This window comes from Scylla paramamosain, chromosome 14, assembly GCF_035594125.1.
Source record: "Scylla paramamosain isolate STU-SP2022 chromosome 14, ASM3559412v1, whole genome shotgun sequence".
NCBI lineage: Eukaryota > Metazoa > Arthropoda > Malacostraca > Decapoda > Portunidae > Scylla > Scylla paramamosain.
The window spans coordinates 2,851,571-2,875,965 of NC_087164.1; the positions used below are offsets into that span (position 1 = coordinate 2,851,571).

Consider the following 24,395-nt stretch of genomic DNA (forward strand, 5'->3'; position numbering starts at 1 on the left):
ACCCCTTATGGAGAAACTGAAAAAGTTCACCAAAAACGTCTATTTTGAGTGATTTTGAGATTATTACGCAGAAAAACGCCAAGATGCATGCAGAGTACCATAAATGGGAAAACAAAAAGACATTACGAAAAATGCGTTATGAGTATTTTTGAGCTTCATAGTTACCAAACGTTAAAACACATGAATAGCACTATATCTGATGAAAAAGAACAAGATTATCAAAAATGTGTATTTTGAGTGAATTTCACATTGTTAGGTATCAAAACGGCAAAATACATGCAAAGTACTACCCTCTTTGAAGAATTGAAACGATATTTCCAGAAACATGTCCTTTGAGTGTTTATGAGTGTGTTAGCCATGTAAGAAATTAAAAGCATGGAACGCTCTCTTCATTGCAAAAACAAAGTAACATTACCGAAAACGTGTCTTTTGCGTGTTTTTGAGCTAGTTACGTACCAAAACGTTAAAACACCCTTTATTGAGAAGCAGAATAACATTACCATAACCGTGTATTATAAGTTTTTTAAGCTTGTGACCTACAAAAACACCAAAATGCATGAAAAGTAACCTCCATGTGGATACGAAAGGATATTGGGAGAAACGTGTACTGTAAGTGTTTTTTTTATTTTTTTAGGTATCAAAACTCAAAAGCCCATGAATAGCACTCAATAAGGAGAAACAGAAGAACATTACCAAAAACGCATATTTTGTGTGTTTTTCACATTGTTATATACCAAGACGAAAAAAATGCTTATAAAGCACCATGTATTGGAAAACGAAACAACATTTCCAGAAAAAAAAACATGTCTTTTGAGTGTTTATGAGCGTGTTAGGCATCAAAATTATAAAAAGTATGGAAAGCTCACTATAAAGGAAAGCTGGTAAATTTACATTCTTTAGAGAGGCGTAGGTTAAGAAGAGACCTGATAGAAGTCTTTAAGTGGTATAAGGAGGACGTAAGCAAAATTCTTAGGATCAGCAACCAGGATAAAAACAAGAAATAAGGGGTTCAAGCTTGAAAATTTTAGGTTTAAGAAAGAGATAGGAAAACATTGGTTCTGAAATAGAGTAGTAGATGAGTGAAATGGACCCAGTAATCATGTTGTTAGTGCTAAGACATTAGGGAGCTTTAAGGGAAGATTAGACGGGTTTATGGATGGGGATGATAGGTAGAAATAGGTAGGTATATTTCCTACTGGGACTGCCATGTGTAAGCCTGGTCGCTTCTTGCAGCCTCCCTTATGTTCTTATGTTCTAAAACAACATTACCAAAAACGTCCCTTATTAGTGTTTTTGAGCTACTTAAGTACCAGAACGCTAAATTGCATGCAAAACACCGTTTATAGAAAAACCGAATAACATTACCAGAAACACGTATTCTGAGTTTTTTTTTTTTTTTTTTTACTTATCACATATAAAGACGTCAAAATGCAGGCAAATTATCCTATGTATGGATACATATGGAACATTATGAGAAACGTGTATTATTGTTATCTTGTTACGTAGAACAACGCCAAAATGCATGCAAAGTACCTTATATTGGGAAAAGAGAAACGTATTATGAGTGTTTTTTAACTTCTTAGGTACCAAAACGCTAAAACGTATAAAGAGCAGTCTATATATATAAAAACAACACTACCTAAACGCCAAAATGCATAAAAAGCAAACTAAATGGGAAAAAGAAAAGACATTTCCAGAAACGAGTCTTTTGAGTGTTTATGAGCGCGTCTGGCACCAAAACGCCAAAAAGCATGGAAAGCATTTATATAGGAAAACAAAACAAAATAACCAAAAAAGTGTCTTATGAGTGTTTTTTGAGCTATTTACCAACCAAAACGCTAAAATGCATGAAAAAAAAAGACCTTTTTGGAGAAACAAAATAACCATACAAAAAACGTGTACTTTAATTTTTTTTTTTCTTCTTTTTGAGCCTCTAACGTAGAAAAACGCTAACTGCATGCAAAGTACTCTATATAAGGAAACGAAGAGACATTATAAGAATGGTTTGTAATGACTGTTTTTTTAGTTTCATAGATACCAAAACGATAAAATGCATGTAAAACACCCTTTATGAAGAAACAGAATAACATTACCAAAAACACTCAAAATACCTGTTTATATATATATATATATATATATATATATATATATATATATATATATATATATATATATATATATATATATATATATATATATATATATATATATATATATATATATATATATAACTTTATTGTGTTTTTCCATACAGGATTTTTTGCGTGTGTTTTACTGTTTTGGTACGTAAGTAGTTCAAAAACACTCAAAAGACACGTTTTCGGTAATGCTTTCTTTTCTCATATAGCATAATTTTCATGGTTTTCAAAGTTGTGGTGCCTAACACGTTCATAAACACTCAAAAGGCTCGTTTCTAAAAATGTCGTTTACTTTCCCAATACAGAGTACTTTCCATACATTTTGGCGTTCTGGTACCTAACAATGAGAAATACTCTGAAAATACACGTTTGGTAATGTTGTTCTGCTTCTCCATATAGAGTGCTATCCATGCGTTTTAGCGTTCTCGTACCTAATAAGCTCAAAAACATTCATAATAAACGTTTTTCGTAATGCATTTTCGTTTCCCCACATAGGGTACTTTTCATGCATTTTTGCGTTTTTGTACTTAACAAACTCAAAAACACTCAAAATATTTGTTTTTTTATAATATTATTCTGTTTCATTCTTATGGGTGTTTTCATGCGTTTCAGCGTTTTGGTACTAGAAGTATTAGAAGTACTAAAACACTCAAAAAAACACGTCTATCACAATGTTATTTTGTATTCCGATATAGGTTGATTTCTATATTTTTTGTTGTTTTTGTATCTAGCAAGCTCATCAACACTCAAAGTCACGTTTCTGGAAATTTCGTTTTCTTTCCCCACAGATGGTTATTTGCGGGCATTTTGGCATTTTGGTACATAACAATGTGAAATACACTCTAAACACTCCTTTATGGTAATGTTTTTTTTTTGTTTCTCCATATAGTTTTCTATTCATGCATTTTAGCGTTTTGGTACCAAAAGAACCCTAAAAACACTCATAATAAACGTTTCTCGTAATGTCTTTTTATCCCGTATTGGGTACTTTGCATGCATACGTGTTTTTCTACGTAACAATCTCAAGAACATAAGAACATAAGAACATAAGAAATAAGGGAAGCTGCAAGAAGCGACCAGGCTTACACGTGGCAGTCCCTGTATGAAATACGAGTATACCTATTTCCATCTGTTATCCCCATCCATGAACTTGTCTAATCTTCTCTTAAAGCTCTCTAGTATCCTAGCACTAACAACATGATTACTGAGTCCGTTCCACTCATCTACCACTCTATTTGAGAACCAATTTTTTTTCCTATCTCCTTCCTAAACCTAAATTTTTCAAGCTTGAACCCGTTATTTCTTGTTCTACCCTGGTTGCTGATCCTAAGAATTTTGCCTACATCCCCCTTGTTATAACCCTTATACCACTTAAAGACTTCTATCATGTCCCCTCTTAACCTACGTCTCTCTAAACAATGTAAATTTAACAGCTTCAACCTCGCCTCGTAAGGAATACTCCTTATCCCCTGTATCCTTTTAGTCATTCTCCTCTGTGCTGATTCTAATAGACCTACATCTTTCCTGTAATGTGGGGACCAGAACTGCACAGCGTAGTCTAGATGAGGTCTGACCAGCGCCAAGTATAACTTTAATATTACTTCCGGCCTTCTACTTTTAACACTCCTAAAAATGAATCCTAGTACCCTGTTTGCCCTGTTTCTGGCTTCTATGCATTGTTTCCCTAGACGGAGTTTAGAGCTAACTATAACTCCTAAATCTTTCTCGTACCCTGTACCTACCAGAGTTTGGTTGTTTAATGTGTACCTATTGTGTGGGTTTCCTCTACCTACGCTAAGCACTTTGCATTTATTGATATTAAATTGCATTTGCCATCCACCCGTCCACTCATTCATTCTATCTAAATCTGCCTGCAAGGCGATGGTATCCGATTCTGACCTAATTAATCTACCTATCTTTGTGTCATCCGCAAATCTACTAAAATCACTACTAATTCCACTATCCAAGTCACTGATATATATTAGAAATAACAATGTCCCTAATACTGATCCCTGTGGCGCCCCACTAATTACATGACCCCACTCGGATTTCGAGCCGTTTATTACCACTCTCTGTCGCCTGTCACGAAGCCATGACCCTATCCAGCCTAACACCTTCCCATCTATCCCGTGTGCCCTAACCTTTCTCAGGAGCCTTTGATGGGGTACCTTGTCAAATGCTTTACTTAAGTCCAGATATAAGATATCATAACTATCACCATTATCTACTGCCTCTACACTTTACTGTAAAAACTTAACAAGTTCCTCAGGCAAGACTTCCCCTTCATGAAGCCATGCTGTGACTGATTTATCAAGTTATGTTTGTTTAAATGTTCCCTAATGTTCCTCGCTATTATTGACTCTAACATTTTACCTACAACTGAAGTTAAGCTGACAGGTCTATAATTAGACGCTAAAGTTTTATCTCCTTTCTTAAAGATGGGTACTAACTATATTAGCCTGCCTCCTCATTACTGGTACCTCACCCGACTCCAGTGATTTCCTAAAGACAGAAACTAACGGCTTACTAATAATCTCTTTGCATTCCTTAAGTAATCTGGGATATATTTCATCTGGTCCTGGTGTCTTGAACTTTTTTTTGCCTATCTATCTCTTGTTCCACTATCTCCTTCGTTATGGAAATATCTGTCAGCTTCTCATTCTCATCTGCTCTAAACACCTGTTCATTATCTGGCATATCCTGCATGTTTTCCTGGGTGAAGACAAAAAATACTCATTCAGAAGTTTACTAATCTCCTCCCCAGAACTAACCAGCTCCCCATCTGCTGCCTTTAATGGACTTATAGTATCCTTATTCTTCGTCCTGTATACCTGATAAAATCCCTTGGGGTCCGTCTTCGCCTGGCTGGCTACCTTTAATTCTTAATTGTCCTTAGCTTTCCTCGTTAACTTCCTGACTGTTCTAACTAATTCATTATATTGTGTCCTTAAAACTTCTTCACCTGCCCTTAATCTCTTATATATACTTCTCTTACGCCCTATATAATGCTTTAACCTAGCAGTCATCCTTTTAGGGTCATTTTTTTTTTTTTTTTGTGATCTTATTGTCCTATACTGGATATTTGCTAACTGACCTGTATGAACTTTATCTGCGAAATATTTATACAATTCATCTACATTTACCTCACCTAATCCCCTCATTTTGGCCCCTACCATCCTCTCCACTCCCTCATCTATTCGCCTCGACCTCACCTCTCTCATTTCAGCATGACCTGACATTCCAACGTACTCACACCTATATCACCCTTCCTCTTTCTTCCTCCCCTTCCGGACACATCTTCCTTCCTCTTGTCCTACACCCTCACGCCTCACCTCACCTCTCTCATCCTGCCTTATCTCTCTGAACTCCGTCCCTGACCTGACCTCACCCTGTATCCCTTGCCAGTCCACTCCTTGGAGGTACATTTTTAAGTCTTCAAAAAATTCTTCAAAACAAAATACTTGCTTTTGCCAATGTTATTCTATTTCTCCATATAGGTTTATTTTGGATACGTTTTACCATTTTGATAGGTATATAGCTGAAAACACTGAGAAGAGACGTTTTTGATAATGTGGTTTTCTTTTATCATATAGTGTGCTTTCTATATTTTTAGTGTTTTGGTGCCTAACACCAAATCTAAAAATGTGAAATAAACTCAAAATACACGTTTTTGGTAATGCTGTTCTGTTTCGTCATAGAGAATACCATTTATGCGTTTTCCCGTTTTGGTTCCAAAGAAGTTAGAAAATACTCATAATACACGTTTATCGTAATAACTTTTCGTTTCCCCATATAGAATACTTTGTATGCATTTTGGCGTTTTTCTATTTAACAAACTTAAAACCACTCAAAATACTTGTTTTTGGTAATGTTATTCTGTTTATCCATGGTGTGTTTTACATGCGTTTTAGTGTTTTGATACTTAAGAATCTGAAAACTACTTGGCAATTGCCAATTCCTCTTGGCAATGCTTTTTTATTCTTATATAGGGTGCTTTCCATGTTTTTTTTTTTTTTAGGGTTTTGGTGCCTAACATCCACAAAAAAATCAAAAGATACGTTTCTTGTAATGTTTAATTTTCCAATATAGTGGGCTTTTTATGCATTTTGGCGTTTTGGTATCTAACATTGTGAAAACATTCGGACTACACGTTTTTTGGTAATTATTATTTTTTTCTTTATATTAATACAGAGTGCTCTTCATGCGTTTTATCGTTTTGGTACTTAAGAAGCTTTAAAACACATAATTCAGGTTTCTCGTAATGCATACAGGGTTTCTCGTTTCCACATACAGGGTACTTTCTTATTAGAAACACTTAAAATAAACGTTTTTCACAATGTTTTGTATTTCATTATAGAGTGATTTCTATGCTTTTTAGAGTTTTGGTGCATAACATACTATAAAACACTAAAAAGACACATTTCTGGTAATGTCGTTTCGTTTCCCCATTTAGGAGGCTTTCCATGGGTTTTGGCGTTTTGTTACCTAACAATGTGAAAAACTTTCAAAATACAAGTTTTTGGTAATGTTAATTTCTTTCTCCATATAGAGTGTTTTGCATTCGTTTTACCGTTTTGGTACCTAAGAAACTCAAAAACTCTTATAATATATGTTTTTCCTAATATCTTCTCGTTTTCCAATATATAGTAATTTGCATGCATTTTGGCATTTTTGTACGTAAGAAGATTAAAGAAAACTCAAAAAAGTTTTTTTTTGTGTGAAGTTATAATGAAGTTATAAAAGTGATTTTTACATGTTTTTAGGGTTTGGTTAGTAAGCAGCACAAAAACACTAAAAGGAGATGTTTTTGGTTATGTTGTTTCGTTTTTCCCTATAGGGTGCTTTCCATTCTTTTTAGCGTTTTGCTGCCTGGAACGCTCATAAACACTCAAAAGACACGTTTCTAGAAAACTCATTTCCTTTTCCGTATATGCTTTGTATGCATTTTGGCGTTTTGATACCTAACCGTGTGAAATACACAAAAAAAAAAAATCACGTTTTTTGATAATGTTTTCCTGTTTCCACTTCATATGGGGAAACAGGAAAACATTGATAATGTTTTCCTGTTTCCCCATATGAAGTGGAAACAGGAAAACATTATCAAAAAACGTGATTTTTTTTTTTTTTTTTTTTTGTGTATTTCACACGCGTTTTAACGTTTCGGTACACTCATAATATCCGTTTCTCGTAATGTCTTTTCGTTCCCCCATATAGGATAATTTACATGCATTTAGGTGTTTTCTACGTAACAAGCTCAAAAATATACAACAAATAGTCGGGTGTTGTGGTGCTCGCGACGCTCCTAACGGCAGGTGATCGCCATCAACACAGACCTGCGTTTTACACCCGTCGCCCACGCTCATTCACAAAGCCCCCCCAATACGCTTGACTGTGGCAGCCTGATGGCGCTGCTCGCTGTAACGGGTGTAATGAACTTCAAATGCTGAACATGGTACAGTTTATTCTGATTCCGAATCAGAATACTTTGCACCATAAACGGTTGTACCGTGACGTCACGTCTGTATCATCAGTTTCCGCTACTCATTACAAATGTCATTATGCCCTATCTACTGCACACTTTATTTATTGTACACTTATGTATCGGGGGCTTTGTGAATAAGTGTGGCAACGGGTGTAGAAAGCAGGTCTGTGTGTGTTGGTGGTGATCACCCTTCTGCCGCTAGGAGCCTTCGCGAGCACCACAGTACCCATCACAAGGGTTTCATTATGGGCCTATCCCATAGGTTAGTATCCTTTAGTGTAAACATCGTCATCTCCACCCTCACGATTTACTCTCCCACATTCTCCTTCTCTACCTTCTCATCTTCACTCCTTGATTCTCCTTCACTTCCCTCCCCCCCCTTCATCTTCACCTTCTCACTTCCTCCCTTTCCCCACAAGTGGTAACATACAAAAATGGAGAGGAAGTTATGACTGATAGGATGACTGAACTATTTAACTATAAGTGTGGGAGGAGGAGAGAGTGTCAAGAATGTGGAATGAATGCAAAGTAACTCTGCTGCATAAGGGAGGATACAAGAGTAAGAATGAGTAAAAGAACTATAGGCCAATTGCATTAGTGCTGAATGAGAGATTGCGTAAATGGACTGAGAGAGCTCAAGAGTTAGGTAAACAACAGAATGGATTCCGTGTGGACAGATGAGCAGATAATAACATGTTTGTGGTGAATGAAATGATTGCGAGAAAAAAGAAGGATGGTAGTAAATTGTACTTAGGTTTTCTAGACATAGAGAAAGCATATGATAGGGTGAATAGAGAAATGTTGGGTAGAGTCTTAGAAAAAAAAATTGGGTTGTGTTCAAAGGTACTTAGCATAGTGCGAAGCATGTATGTGGACCCAAGAGCTTAATACAGACTAGGAGACAGAAACAAACTGGGTGAAGAGCAAGAGTTAGGCAAAGTTGTATATTGTCACCAACCCTTTTTAGCTTGTATACAGAGGAAGTGGCCGCCAGAATGAGAAAAATGAATGCAAGAGTGAGTGTGGGGAATTATAAGATATGTGTGCTCTTTTATGGAGATGTAGTTATGAGTGAATCGGCAGGTAAGCTCCAAAGTTTGCTGGATGTTGTAGATGGGTATGGAGGAGACTTTGGAGTTAGATTTAGCAGTGAGAAAAAGCAAGGTTATGATTGTGAATAGATCAGAGGATGAAAGTAATGCGGTATGGAGAACTGGAGAGAATGAGGCGAAAGAAGTACAATAATACGAGTACTTAGAGATGTGGATGAGTCCGAATGGGTGTGAAAAAGTAAAGAATGAAAAGATAAGCTTGGTCAATCAGTGGGTAGGTCGATTGGGAAGCGCAGCAAGAATGAAAGCGAGTATGACGTGCTGAGAGAAGTGTGAAAGAGTATGGCTGTGCCGAGTATAATGTATGGTATGGATGTGAGTGCATGGAATAAAAGTGAAATTGATAAGTTAGAAGTGGGGTAGAATAGAGTAGCAAGGATGACATTGAATGTGCCAAGGTACACAGCAATGGAAGCCTTGAAAGGTGATATAGGATGGAGCACGTTTAGGGAAAGACACAAAAGCGACACAAGGACGAATGAAAAGATGATTGAAGCTGTGAAGGAGCTTCTAGAGAGAATGTGGCTTGCCAAATGTAGGAACAATTAGTTTGGAGGATACTGTCCGTTTTTCTGTTCTTTTTTTTCTGTTTTTCTTCCTCAGGAATGGTCGATGCACTGGAGTGATTCAGAGCCACTTATAGCATTAAGATCAAGATCACGCATTTGTTTTCTTTTGGGCGTAACAATTGGAACATCTGGCAGATAGAAGATATTCAGTGCCCATCATCAGGGACACTGGCTCCTTACAGGTGAGTTAACTTCATCCTCGTATGCGACCACCACTAGAGACTATAGTTTGTCGAAGACTTCTTTGTGTGGCCATGTGAAGAAGAAAACATTAAAATTGATGGAACATTTGTTGCGGTGGAGGTGAGGCAGACGAAGGCGTAGCCCGTGTGTAAGTTAAAGATATGGCATCATAAAGCTGTGGAATATTGCTGGGTTAATCTGGATATCACATCCGCGTTACATACAAGCACGAAACTCACATTTCATGGAGAAGGGTTCAGTGACCTTGCCGTAAACGTTAAAAAATTTTGGGGCAAGTGTCTAGTATGGCTGTAATAGCACTCGGGAGTGTAGAGAAATTTGATATTTTCTAAGTCCAGCGAGCTCTGCACCAGTCAAGAGTAAACAGTGAAATTATTTTCTTTTATTTATAATTGGGATTTGTGGGTAGCGGCATATTAGGATTTCATGGTATCCCTCCAATCACGCGCTGCCACTTGTGAGGCCATTCCTAAGGCCGCCAATTACGACTTTCCACGGTAGGTTCAGTTACACTTTTCATTTGTTATAGAGATGTGTCAGGCGTTCTGATATAGGTTCACTGTTATTTGTTAATATGGCTACCCAGTGGAGGGAGTTGAAGCGAACAGTTCCTGCTGAAAAGTGTTCAGCAGGAAAAGAAGTCACTATGTGAGATATTTAGCAACAGCAATGGTTAAGTTGCGATATACAGATGTAAGGAAGAGGTTCCATGTGTTTATTAAGGAAGCTGCCAAACTGTACCCACCTCCATTGCCCTGATAATCTCCACACCACACTGGTAAGGCAATAATTTTTGAGCTCCCTCATTATGTTAGGTCATGATAGGTTAGGTTAGGTTAGGTTATGCTTGGTTAGGTTAGATTAGGTTAGGTTATGCTAGGTTAGATTAGGCTAGGTTATACTAGGTTAGGTTAGGTTAGGTTAAGTTATGCTAGGTTAGGTTAACGTCCTAGCAAGGGGGGGTGCCCAAGGGGGCACAGCCCCTCCAGCTAGATTAGGTTAACATCCTAGTGAGGGAGGTGTCTAGGGTAGGTTAGAGAAAGGTTAGGGTTAGGATAGGTTAGGGAAATTCAAAATATGAAGGGAAATTTCCTTAGAGTTTTTAACGATCATATTTCAGTTATTTTTCTTCCCCCAAAAACCCCTGATTCCCCACAGGCCCCCAAGCTTGTTTGAGGAGTTGGGGGGAATGTGGGCAGACTTCTTATCAAGAAATATCTATGGTTGAATCACCAGATGAGTACAGTTAATATTGCATTTTGTTCAGATAGTATGGAGATAACTTTAGCCTCTTCTCCTGAGGTTAATACTTACACATCAGATAGAATTAAGGTTGTAGAATATCATGCAATATATATCAACTTCCAGAAACTTGTTGAAGCATATATATATATATATATATATATATATATATATATATATATATATATATATATATATATATATATATATATATATATATATATATATATATATATATATATATATATATATATATATATATATATATATATATATATATATATATATATATATATATATATATATATATATATATATATATATATATATATATATATATATATATATATATATATATATATATATATAATTTTTTTTTTGCTTGCAAAACATGGTATCTATCTGAACAGCTGGCGTCGCCTCACTGCCTCAGGAGTCAGGACCACCTCCCGTGTCCTTGGGGACTTTCAAGAGAGCCCAGAGGGTGCAGTGCATAAAGCTGTAAAGGGTGGAGGGGTCGTGAGTTGCATGGGCCAAGCGAATTATTGTTGTCATTGTTGTAGAGGGGTTAGGCAGGCTGAGACAGCGATTGCTTGGTAATCACTAATAATGACATGGTAATGTTTTGGGATTTCTGTAACAGCGGTCGGTTACGAAGGTGAAGACCATATATTTCTTTCTCGTTTATTATTTTTATGATGAATAAATTTACCACTCAACACGGTAATATATACATATATATATATATATATATATATATATATATATATATATATATATATATATATATATATATATATATATATATATATATATATGAAATGACGCATCCCCGTACAACACCCTACCCTTCTGAGTGTTTGAGAGTTACTGTTGACCGCCTGGGCCCGTGTACGTAAACATTTTTAACAGGCTAAAAGTACTTTTAATGACCAGTTTTACTTTTACTGCTAAAAGTTTCTTAAAAATAATGCATAATCACTTGTAAGATCTAAAAGACTTTTAGCAGCTAGGAGTGGTGAGGGGTACCCCTAAGTGCCTAAAATTACTTTTAGGTGGTAGGATGATAGCCCAACACTTCAATTTTCAACAAAGGAGAGGCGTCCTATGAGAGTATAGTGATGCTCAGCTGATCAAGAATTCTGCCTGCCCTTGGTGACATTTTATATGTAATAGAACTTGTGAGGAATGCACTAGGAAGTCACAGAGTAGGAAGTAAGGTTAGATAAAGGCCATAACTTTGGTACAACACAGCCATCAGCCAAAACCTTTGAGGCTCACGCACTACACAACATCTTCATATTTACTCTCTCTCTCTCTCTCTCTCTCTCTCTCTCTCTCTCTCTCTCTCTCTCTCTCTCTCTCTCTCTCTCTCTCTCTCTCTCTCTCTCTCTCTCTCTCTCTCTCTCTCTCTCTCTCTCTCTCTCATGGATATTATGATGAGACAAACACATTATATAAGCTGCAGGATTCCCCACTGCCATTAATGTTATTGATGGCACACAAGAATTACTGCATCCAGAGATTAGGAGGCAGAATATGTAAACAAGGCATGAAATAAGCCTAACTGTAGAATGCAATTGTAGCTCATGATTCCGAGATCCATTTTAAATTGTGTTTTGGTAGTGTGTGCATGTCAAACTAACTTAACTTGTCACCGCACAGTCCAAGTAATTGGAATTTAATTTATCTTTCTGCAATCAACTTAATAACCTTGCCCAGATACTCCATAGTCCCTTGCTGAAAGTAAGTACAATTTAACAAATCTTTCTGAATTCAACCCAACTTAACCAAGTCATCTCACAACTGCTTGTAGGGAGTGGAAATTCATACAGCTAATTGCCTTCAGTCTAACTCAACCATCCCCAAACCTGCTTGCAGGGATAAGCAGAATTTTAAAAATCATTTTGCACTAAGCAGAAACTAGTATGTCATCCAATTATCCTGAAAGAGCTGCCTCTCTTATTCCTTGACTTAGCCAAGCTACCCCCCACCATAGTTGTGTTGACATCCCAGAGGCAGGTTCAAGTCTGAACTCACCTTGTGTATGTAATTTGATTATTGACATAAAATTTGTCAATAGTCCGGTTCTTTTTTATCAAAAAGTTAAATATAAATTAACATTAAATACTTGTATGTATTGTTTTGACATTCAAGTGCAAAAAACATAATGTTTAGTGTCTTTCTTAAGACAAACATAGTACATATAACAAGTTTAGATTTTACCTTTACTCCTAGCTAAAAGTGACTTAAGAAAACTTTTATAATTTCTTGTTTACACTTTTAGCATTTATTTTGCATTTAGGTGGGAGTAAATTTAAAAGTCTTTTAGGGATTTTTATGTATACGGGCCCTGGCCTCCTACTGGAGCCGTGCAGGGCAGGGTGGAGTTGGCCATTACAGGAATCAGAATACTTAATTATTTGATGTTCCCACTAACCTAACCTAATATCAACCTAACTTAAACTAACATAACCCTAACCTAATGTTTGCCTTTGTTTTATTTTTTTTTCTTTATAATTAAGCAAGAGCTTCAAATAACTAAGTAGTCTGATTCCCATAATGGCTAACTCTGCCCTGCCTCACACAGCTCCAGCAGCTGGTGTTGTAGTTTTAGTGACCAGCTAGTTTCAAGTGACCAAGTGCATGCACAGCCCTATTTTCACTGCTAGACAAATGGCTCATTTACTCCTAGCCATGGTAATGCACAGACCTCCCTGGACCCCCACTTGAGGGGTCTCGGAAGAATGTTTAGGAATGTTCTCGGAAGAATATTTAGGAATGTTCTCGGAAGAATGTGTTTGCGTTGGCCAAGATCTGTTAGCTACTATTCAACATTACACAATTTCTCTTTAATATATCAATTCTTTTTAGTTTTTATTGGAATTCAAGTATTAGGTATGGATTATTTAGCTTATCAAACCATTCAGACTACGAATGGTTCAGGTTTTAAGATACAGTCGTACCTCGGTACTCGACCAAATCGGTGCTCGACCAAAAAATTCGAGTAGAAAATGCATCGGACCTCAAACAGATTTTCGGTACTCGACTAGCCGAGTCGACCCGAACGCGCTCCTCGGCCCTTCTCGGCCCTTCTCGGCCAGCGGGTAAGCGTCAGTTCGACTCAGACCGCCAGCGGAGTAAGACGTACGCAGTTTGTTCGAGTATTTCTTCCCAGATTTAAACTTTTTCGTGTTGCTCTAGCCCTTAATAATGGGTCCAAAGAAAGACAGTGATAAGGGGAAGGCAAAGAGGAAAACAGTGAGGACCACTATTGAACTGAAGAAGGAAATTATAGCAAAATATGAAAGTGGTGTACGAGTGTCCGACCTCACGTCGCAGTACGAAATGGCAAAGTCAACCATTTCCACTATCTTGAAGCATAAGGAAGTGTTAAAGAAAGCTGATGTTGCAATGGGAGTGACAGCAATTAGTAAGCAAAGGCCTCAGATAATGGAAGAAATGGAGAAGTTGCTTCTTATCTTCACCAAGGAAAAGATGTTGTCAGGGGACCGCATTAGTGAAGCTCTCATCTGCGAAAAAGCTCTTCAAATTTACGAAGATCTATTGAAAACTACTGGAGGTGAAAGTGCTAGTTCATTTACTTTCAAGGCAAGCAAGGGATGGTTTGAAAAATTTAGACATAGAACGGGAATTCATAGAGTTACCAGGCATGGGGAGGCAGCCAGTTCGGACAAAGCAGCGGCTGAGAAATATGTTACAGAATTCAGCGAGACCATCAAGGCTGAAGAGTATGTTCCTGAACAAGTGTTTAACTGTGACGAGACCGGCCTGTTTTGGAAGAAATTGCCGGCCAATACGTACATCACAAAGGAGGAGACAAAAATGCCTGGTCACAAGCCTATGAAGGACAGGCTAACGCTGTTATTGTGTGCCAATGCTAGTGGAGACTGTAAGATCAAGCCCTTATTAGTGTATCATTCAGACAATCTCCGTGTATTCAAGAGAAATAACATCATAAAAACTAAGTTACCAGTTATGTGGCGAGCTAACACTAAGTCGTGGGTCACAAGACAATTTTATGCTGAATGGATCCATGAAGTGTTTGCTCCCCAAGTTAAGGCATACCTCATAGAAAAGAAGTTGCAATTAAAATGCCTTTTAGTGATGGACAATGCCCCTGCACACCCTCCAGGTCTAGAGGATGACTTAACAGATGAATACAGTTTCATCAAGGTGAAGTTCTTGCCCCCCAATACTACTCCCTTACTCCAGCCTATGGACCAACAGGTAATTGCTAACTTTAAAAAACTGTACACCAAGGCCCTCTTCCGAAAGTGTTTTGATGTGACATGTGATACCCAGTTGACCCTTAGAGAATTTTGGAAGGATCACTTTAATATCCTCAATTGTGTTAACATAATAGACCAAGCTTGGGGTAACGTCACTTATAGGACATTAAAATCTGCATGGCGAAAACTTTGGCCTGAGTGTGTACCTGAGAGGGACTTCGAGGGTTTCCAGTATGAGGCTGGTCCAAGCACTGCTGCTGTTATTCCTGCTGGTACATGTACTACTGAAGAAAATGCTGTCATGGAGGACATTCTTTCCATGGGAAGAAGTATGGGCATTGAGGTCAACAGGGAGGACATCGATGAGCTTGTGGAAGGCCACTCTTCTGAGTTGACCACAGAAGAGTTATTGTACCTGCAACAACAGCAACAGCAAGATTTGGTTCAGGAGCAGGAATCCTCAGAAGATGAGGATGTAAGAGAGGAGGCTTCCAGTGCAGTGATCAATGACATGTGTGCTAAGTGGGGTGAGTTGCAGGCGTTTGTTGAAAAATACCATCCTGATACAGCAGTCAGTAACCATGCTGTGATAATTTTCAATGACACTGTTATGGCGCACTTCCGAAAAATAGTGCAGAAAAGGCAGAAGCAACTGACAATGGACAGGTTCCTTCTTAAAGAAAAGAGGAAGGCTACTGCCCAGCCAGATTCACCTCCACGGAAGAGAGAGAGAAGGGAGAAAACCCCTGAAGGCGCGTTACCTAGCGTCATCATGGAAGGGGATTCCCCTTCCAAGGAGTAACCCTCCCTCCCGTCCTCTCCATATCCATTCCTGTATGCCATCAACCACTCTCCAAAACGTAAGTAAATTATACAAAATGGTTTATAATGCTTTATTTATCTTTATCATGTACTGCTTGTGCACATTTACGTTTTATTGTTGTTTAGATACACGTTCTTATAATATTTTAGGTATTTTTCTTAATGGTAAGAACGGATTAAAATACTTTCCATTATTTCTTATGGGAAAATTGGTTTCGGTGTTCGAACAAATCGGTGCTCGACCACCACCTCAGAACGGATTATGGTCGAGTACTGAGGTACGTCTGTAATAGGATACTAAACTAACCTAGCATTACCTTACCTAACCTAAATGATATGTAGCAATACCTAACCTAACCTAACCTACATGGCATGCCTACTGCTGTTGTCTAATGGTGTCGGCTAAAGACATCTGTGCGTTGCTGTGGCTGGGAGTGAATGTGTCGTAAGTCTGGCAGTAAAAATGGGGCTGTGCATGCATTTGGTCACTTGAACCTCCTACACCAGCCAGGTGGCCAGCAGTGACTCTCAAGCATTCAGAAAGGAGAGTGTCACACAGGATGCATTAGTTCATTAACCTTTTACCATGGTTTTTTTTTTTTTTCTTTTTCTTTTTCTTTTCTCCAAGTTTCTGTAAGTTGATATATATTGCATGATATTCTACAACCTTAATTCTATCATATATGTAAGTATTCACTTCAGAAGAGCCTAAGGTTATATCATCCCTACATCTCACTGATTAGAGCATTTACCTTCTGGGAGAGGATCCAAGGAAGTGAAGCCTCCCCAGTTAGCGTACAAAATATTAGGTTAGTTTACTTAATGGGGGATCCAGAGAGGGCCAACCCTCCACCCCTCCCCAACTTAGGAAGTTGCATAATGTAAGGTTAGTTTACCTTAAGGGGGTCAAGGGGGAGCAAAGCCCCCTGGTTAGGATGTTACAAAATGTTAGGTTTATGGGGTGGGTCCAGTAGGTTAGGTAGGGTCAAAAGGGGAGTATTGGTTGAAATTGTAAATTTATCTACGAGATGTGTTTCTCTTCATACAATAGATGTAACTGTTATGACAATGAAAAACTGTGTTCTCCATTATGAAACTCCAAGTTAATCTTTTATGAATAAAATGTGGATGAGGCTAATATGTAGATTACACCTTGGTCTGAATCTTGGTAAGAAGTCTGCCCCCCCACCATTCCCTCAATCCCACCTAATCCCTCAAATAAGCTTAGGGACCTGTGGGGAATTAAGGTTTTGGGGAGGGATTTAAAAAAAATGAAATCTAAGGAAATTTCCCTTAATATTTTGCATTTCCTTAACTTATCCTAGCCTCCTAGACCTAGAGATTACCTAGCATAACCTAACCTAATCTAACCCAACCTAGCATAACCTAAACCAACAAGAGACCTCAGAAATTATACTGTTATACCTTACTGGTGTGGTGTGGAGATTCTCAGGGCAATGGAGGTGGGTACAGCTTGGCAGCTTCCTTAATAAACACATGGAACCTCTTCCTTATGTCTGTATATTGCATCTTAACCATTGCTATTGCTAAATGTCTCACATGGTGACTTTTTACATAATAGATTAGTTAATGAAATGTTTGTAAGGTTACTTGAAATTTTTCACCTTTAATTAACAGATATGTGCCTCTCTCCTTTGTTTTATCTAATTTCCCAGATTCACATTTCCTTTCACAACCTCCAGCTGGTCTGAAGTGAGCAAGATCTAGAGCTTGACAACACTACAAAGATCTTCATTCCTCTTATGGTAGAAGAGCAGCTATAACTGAAGAGGCCCTTGCTGCATTTGATATCATTAATCAGGAATACAAAACATACTTTATTACTACTCAAATCAACAATGAGTTGTCTTTGGTTGATGTAATGAAAGTCTCCTAAAGTTCTTCACTCTTATATTAGGGAAGAGAAAGTGGGTTCTCCTTCAGTCGGTCCTCTAAGGCAAAATGATGGGTACAGTGACAGCTGATTGTATGCGTATGTCTGAACTTCTGGCTGATGAGTTCTCTGTTTATGTTGACACTGATCCAGCATTGCCTACACCTCATCAGGTATTTCCTGGATCCTTTAATGATGTTCCTCTATCCTTGTCTGACATTGCTAAGCTTTCCTCAGATCTCGAGGTGGATTCAAGTATGGGTCCTGATAACATCTATCCACTACTCCTGTGTTCTTGTCTGTCTCATGCTGAACCATTCTTTATTCTATTTAAACAGTCTTTATCTAAAGGTGCCCTTCCTGTTGCTTGGAAAAGCTCTTCTATTGTCCCTATATTCCAAAAGGGGTCATATTACGAGTATATTCCCTTGAATTACAGGTCTTACCTCAGTGTGTTATGAAACCTTAGAACAAGTAATCTGTGAACATCTCTAGAACTATCGTAGCACTAATAATCTGCTTTCACTTGACCAATTTGGATTTAGACAGGGACATACTGTGGATGATCAGTTACTGCTCACTTACAGCAGTGTGACTTCATAGTTTGATGATGCTAATGCTGTTGATGATGTTCTTTTCAATTTTGCTAAAGCACTTGATACTGTGGTTCATACAATATTAATTGCTAAACTTAGGCTTCTTGGCATTAGTGGCAGAGTACTTAGTTGGATAAGTGATTTTCCAACCAATTATACAATGTGATTTACTGTGGGAGGACAGAGCAGTACTACTAGACCTGTACTTAACGGAATTCCCTAAGGTTCTGTTCTGGGTCCGATGTTATTTCTCATTGATGTAAACAATTTTCCTTTGCCAGTCATAAACAACTGTAAATTATTTGCTGACAATTTAAAAATATATCCTAAAGTAATGTTTGACAATTCTTTAAGTTTTGTCAGGGATTTATCGTCTTGCCAAAGTGACATTGATTGAATCTGCAATTGCTCCTTCATGGGGTTTGAAGCTTAATGCTGAGAAATGTGTCGTCCTTAGGTTTCACCATGGATCTGTCAATTAGAATGATGTAGGACAGCTAAGTGTTTATAACATAAACAGAGGATATGTTAAGATTGTGAAGAGTCAGGTGTTGTTGTTGATACTTCTTTTAAGTTTCATATTCATATCAGACATTGTTAACAAAGCAGCTGCCCTTTCCTCCACCTTTCTATGCAGATCTGAGAAGTTTATAAAATCCCTTTTGTTGTCTCACCTATGCCCTCTTCTTGAATTTGCATCTCCTGTGTGGAACACTAGATATATATTGGGGACTTGCAGTTGCTAGAATCTGTTCAAAGAAGATGGACCAAGAGGATTGATGGACTGGATGATGTCCCTTTCTTGCACCACTTAAAAGCTCTCTATCTGTACTTGATAAAAGGAAGACTTCTCACAGCTGACTTGCTAAAATGATGGAAAATTTTTCATGGAAAATGTGGTCTCTAGCCAAGTGACATATTTATCTTACTGCCATTTGGAGGAATCAGTGGACACAGATTCAAGTTTGCTCATTCTTTTTACTCATCAGAAATTAGAAGACAGTTTTTCTCCCTTAGATGTGTTAGTGTTTGGAATTCCCTTCACAGTGATGTGGCTGCTCTAGAGTCAGTCGAGTCCTTCAAGTCAGTGTTACATAGGAGTTTGGGTCCACTTTTATACAATTATGTTGACTAAATGCAATATTCTCCAAAATCCTGCATATGGCACATAATTCAATCTAATTGTCTTTCTAATTGTTATTACACATACTATGTAAGAATTGGCATGCCAGCAGGTTTGTAGTATTTTCTAATATCTTGCATTGAGTTCTACCTCCTATTGCCCAATTGCCATGACAAGAGAGATACCAAATCAAGTGAGTAACACATGTCACTGACTCTTGCTGACATGACACGAGGCTAGCTTGTCATCTGAGACATGTTTCTCATGAAGGGAAGGGATGTGCGTGTGTGTGTGTGTCTGTGTGTGTGCATGCGCATCATGTCACAGGGTGCAGACTCAGCATAATTTAATTTTCACTGTTTCATCTGTCTTGTGTTAGCCAGTCAGCAATCATTAGCATTAAATTTCAAATTTGAAGTGGTCAACGTGTAGAGGCAGGGCAGTGACCAGCAGTCTGGCACTTGTCTTTCCTTGAATATGGTGTGTGGCTCTTGTTCTCTGACCTTTGAAGAGGTTGTACAGAAATTCAAAGGTAAAGATGCTCAATGCTTAGGTTAGGTTAGGTTTGGTTAGGTTAGTTATGGTTAGGTTTGGTTAGGTTAGTTATGGTTAGGTTTGGTTAGGTTAGGTGTTGTTAGGTTTGGTTAGGTTTGGTTAAATCAGGTGTGGTTAGGTTTGGTTAGATCAGGTGTGGTTAGGTTAAATTTAGTTAGGTTAGGTTAGGTGTGGTTTTGTTAGATTAGGTGTGGTTTCATATGTAGTGAATGGCTGTTACAACGGAGTGTGGTGAGACAGGCAAGATAGGGCGGGGCAGTGTGCACTGAGCACTGGCCAGGCCAGGAGTATGACTGTGGTTGAGGTGGACAGGCAGTTGCACCCAGTCATCGACCATGTACCTCACTTTGATTTTTAGACTTTCTTTATTACAGGGAACAAGTTTTTTTTTCTGCATAACGTATGATGCCTTTTTTTTTAGGTAATAGTTTATTTTTAGTGCAAAGCCTAGAAGTAAATGTTTTCTTTACAATCATTGCTGTAATGCCAAATTTAAAAAAAACTTTTCTAGGGGTTTGCACAGAAAAAAATATATATCTCCTTTTGAAAAAGCATCATATTTTGATTTTTTTTTTTTTCCAAAAAACAGACATGAGCATAATCTACATTTTTACTGTGGGTGAGACCAGGCTAATGTGGCTGGAGATCAAACCCAGGCCTAAACCCACTGGATCATAAGGTACCTCACAGCCAATCCTGCACTGTCACATATTTCTGTTACCTACCAAACCATTGCATAACTCTCCTTATCCTTCTAGATGAGTTTCAGGTGTTTTGTTAATGTGGTAACATAAATATCCAAACAATCCAAGGCATGTCTCTGGGAAGTGTGGTTATGGTCTTTGTGAAGTTTACAAGGATGAGAATCCCCTCTTCCATCCACATTTTCTTTCCCAGGAGAAGGGGTAAAAGTACTCATTTCCTGGCTAACTCACTCATACCATATCATCTAAGTTCAAATTAACCTGATCCTGTCATCATTACTAGACCTTTGCTAGACAATTGTAATTCCCAAACAGTGATATTTTTTGTTCTGTGTACAGTTTTGTTTATTTATTCATTTACATACCTAACAATTTATTTATTTGGAAAGTATTAATAGAATAGGAAATTATATACTCGTATTATGTCCACAGTTGCAGCAAGTCATTGTGAATGTTCTTCAATCACAAATTTTGATTTTGATTTTGATATTTAGAATTACTTTATTGAAAAAGAAGTAGGATCTGGTAAGTATTTGCTTTCATTCATTACCTATGTACGTAATTTTTTTTAACAATTTTTTCCTAGACTTTTGTTTGTGTTGACTTTTTTATGATGAAACCTTTTGCAAATTGGTCTTTACCCATCCTCAGTCATCATCCAGTAACATTAAAGAATGCAGGAGTGGGCAGGGTTGTGAAAAAAAGAAATATTAAGAGATGAAAAAAATAATTTACAAAGAATAGATCTCCATCAAACATCATCATGCAAAACTACAAAAAAATAGGAAGTAAAGAATTAAGAAAGTGAGTGAACAGAGAAAAGCAGTCACTTTTGGGAAAAAAAATCCTACAAAATAGGCAAAACCTAACCAGGTCCTTCATCCTCCATAAAGACACTTCCTGAAGAACACTGACTTAACCAAGGTTAGGTAAAAATGCAGTTAAACATAATACACCCCATCTTCTTTTTCTTCTTCTCTATCCCCAACAAGCTTGGGGACCTGGTGGGAAAGTAGGGTTTTAGGCTGGGAGAAGCCAAATTAGGCCAACTTTGGACATTGAAAAGTCTAAGGATGAGATGCCATATTTTCAAAACAGGAAATTTCCAGCCTAACCTAACTTATCCTAACTGGAAGGCTTTGCCTTCCCTGGACTCCCCCTTATGGACACTAACCTAACCTATCCAGTGGGCAAAGTTCTGCCCTTGTGTGCCCTCTTAAGGACACAAACCTAATCTGATCTAAGCATATACCTTAATAGGAAGTGGAAGGTCTAGAATGTGGCTGTTCAACCTTCTCTTTGTTTTTCTGAAAGGGCACTGCCTCCACCAAGTGTTCAGAACTTGAGTGATTTCAGCAAAACACTGTGTGATCTTAAGAAATGTACACCTAAGTCATCTTGCTTATGGAACCACACAATAAAATCCCAGTATTTAAATTTTGCATCACTGCACTCTTGTTGCCATTGTGACAATGAGTACCCTTTCAGCTACCTGCTTGGTTGCCATAATTGCCACACACACACACACACAGACACAGACACAGACACACACACAGACACACACACACACACACACACACACAGACACACACAGACACACAGACACACACACACACACAGACACACACACACACACACACAGACACACACACACACACAGACACACACACACACACACACACACACAGACACACACACACACACACACAGACACACACACACACACACACACACACACACACACACACACACACACACACACACACACACACACACACACACACACACACACACACACACACACAAAATAGGCTGAAAACAACTGATGTATTAGCTGTATTGGCTAGAAGCAAATGGCATTCAGTGATGTTTCAATATGTCATTAAAAAGACAGCTGTCATTGGTTGAATGAAAGAAATGTGCTATTCCATATTGGAAACCAACATATTAACATACACTACTGATTGACCCAGCACAGGACTGAGAGAGAGAGAAAATTGAGATAAATTTGAAAACTTGTTTGCGAATTGTTTATTATTTGCACCATATGGTATAACCATTAGAAATGCTCAAAATTATGTGATCTACAATTTGAGCATGATTATAAGTGCCATGAGTGTATTGTGTTGTTGAACTACATTAGAAGCCAAATGTAATTTAATCTAACTGAGCAGTTTCAAGCCCCTTGGACTCCTCATAACTAAATCTAATCTAATCAAGGATGCTTCTCCTTCCTGGACTCCATCAGGGACATTCAGCTTATCCAAATGTAATCTAATCTAATCTATTTAGATGTGAACTGCTACAGGGACACAAACCTAGCTCAGTGTAACTTAACCAAACCAAAGCCACTAAGTACCATCCCTTCCAGACTGATTGCTAAGCATGGAATCTAGTCACTAAGCATGGTGATTGGTAGTCTTCAAGAGCCGTTGCTAAGCTTGAAATCACTATGCCAAAACACACCAAGCATGAAGCCCTGCTGTGGGCAGTATTACTTGCAACTCCACCTTGGTACCTGAAGCCAGTACAATAAAGCATATGGCCTTCACCAATGTGGGAGACCTTTGAAAAGAGGAGACTCATGCAGACAAACTTGTTGATTAATGAAGAACATTGTTTAATTGTTGCTTAGGTCTATGTGAAATGTAAAATTTTCATGTATGATATTCAGTCTGAAATTTTTTAAATCAAGTTGCACACAAAAGTAAAGTACAGGAAGGTCCTGATAATGCAAGCAGTTAGGTTCCGTATGACATGCTCATATAGCAAATTCTCATATAACAAAACACATGATTAATGGCAAAAAAGGGGTTATGTTCTGTGATCCTTGTCAAAGGAGAGCTTTCAAGCTAAAACGTAAGACACCAAATGCAACAAGTGTGTCTGTAACACAGAACTTTTGATAAAGCAACCTGAAGAGAAAACAGCATGCAAAGAACATGATTTCATATTAATTAAACATATAAAATGTGTACGATACTCACCAATGCACAGCTAACTCACTCACCACTCCTGTGCCCCTAAACAATTTCTGTCTTCTTTGCAAGTGTTATTGGTACTCTAGCTCACTCAGCCTCAATGCTAGGACTCACTTCAGAACTCACTGGCCACTTGGGAGGCATAGTTAGCACTTGAGAGGCAAAATAAAGCATAATCTATACACCACGTGGTCAGTCATGCACACAACACCACACCAAAGACAGCAAATGAAAGAACACACCAGCAGTAACATTGTAACACCTCCAAGCACCAATCAGTCACATAAAGCACTGTACAGTGTACCTGGACTGTATTCTAAATATGTTTGCAAGCAAAATGATGATAGAGGACAAGTATAATAATAACCAGTAAGACTGTAAGAGTAAGAGTATGAGAGACACCAACCTCTGTTTAAACTTTAAAAGAGGACTGGCAGAAGAATGCTTGGTAGGGGACAAGGGAGGGGTGTGTGGTTCTCTTTTAGGACTCACAAACTTGTCCCGGATGTGTTAGCAGGAGTGTGCAGGAAGGCAGGCATTTTAAACTTTGTAATTTTACTTGGCTTGAAGTGAACCTCATATCATCAGATATTTGCGCTCATATAAAGAAAATAGTCCCTAATTTACACATCTCATATCATCAGTTTCTCATATAATAGGTATTTGTATAATGGGACCTCCCTGTATATGGATAATCTTTGTATTAGCTACTCAGCTCAT

The 24,395-nt window shown here is 38.0% G+C and overlaps 1 protein-coding gene across 1 annotated transcript; it reads left to right on the forward strand.

Annotated features, from left to right (window-relative positions):
• Positions 1-13,960: 13,960 nt before the first annotated feature.
• LOC135106717 (tigger transposable element-derived protein 1-like) lies at positions 13,961-15,802 on the forward strand. Its single transcript, XM_064015974.1, has one exon. It carries the CDS (start codon positions 13,961-13,963, stop codon positions 15,800-15,802), a length of 1,842 nt encoding a protein of 613 aa, XP_063872044.1.
• The last annotated feature ends 8,593 nt before the right edge of the window (positions 15,803-24,395 follow it).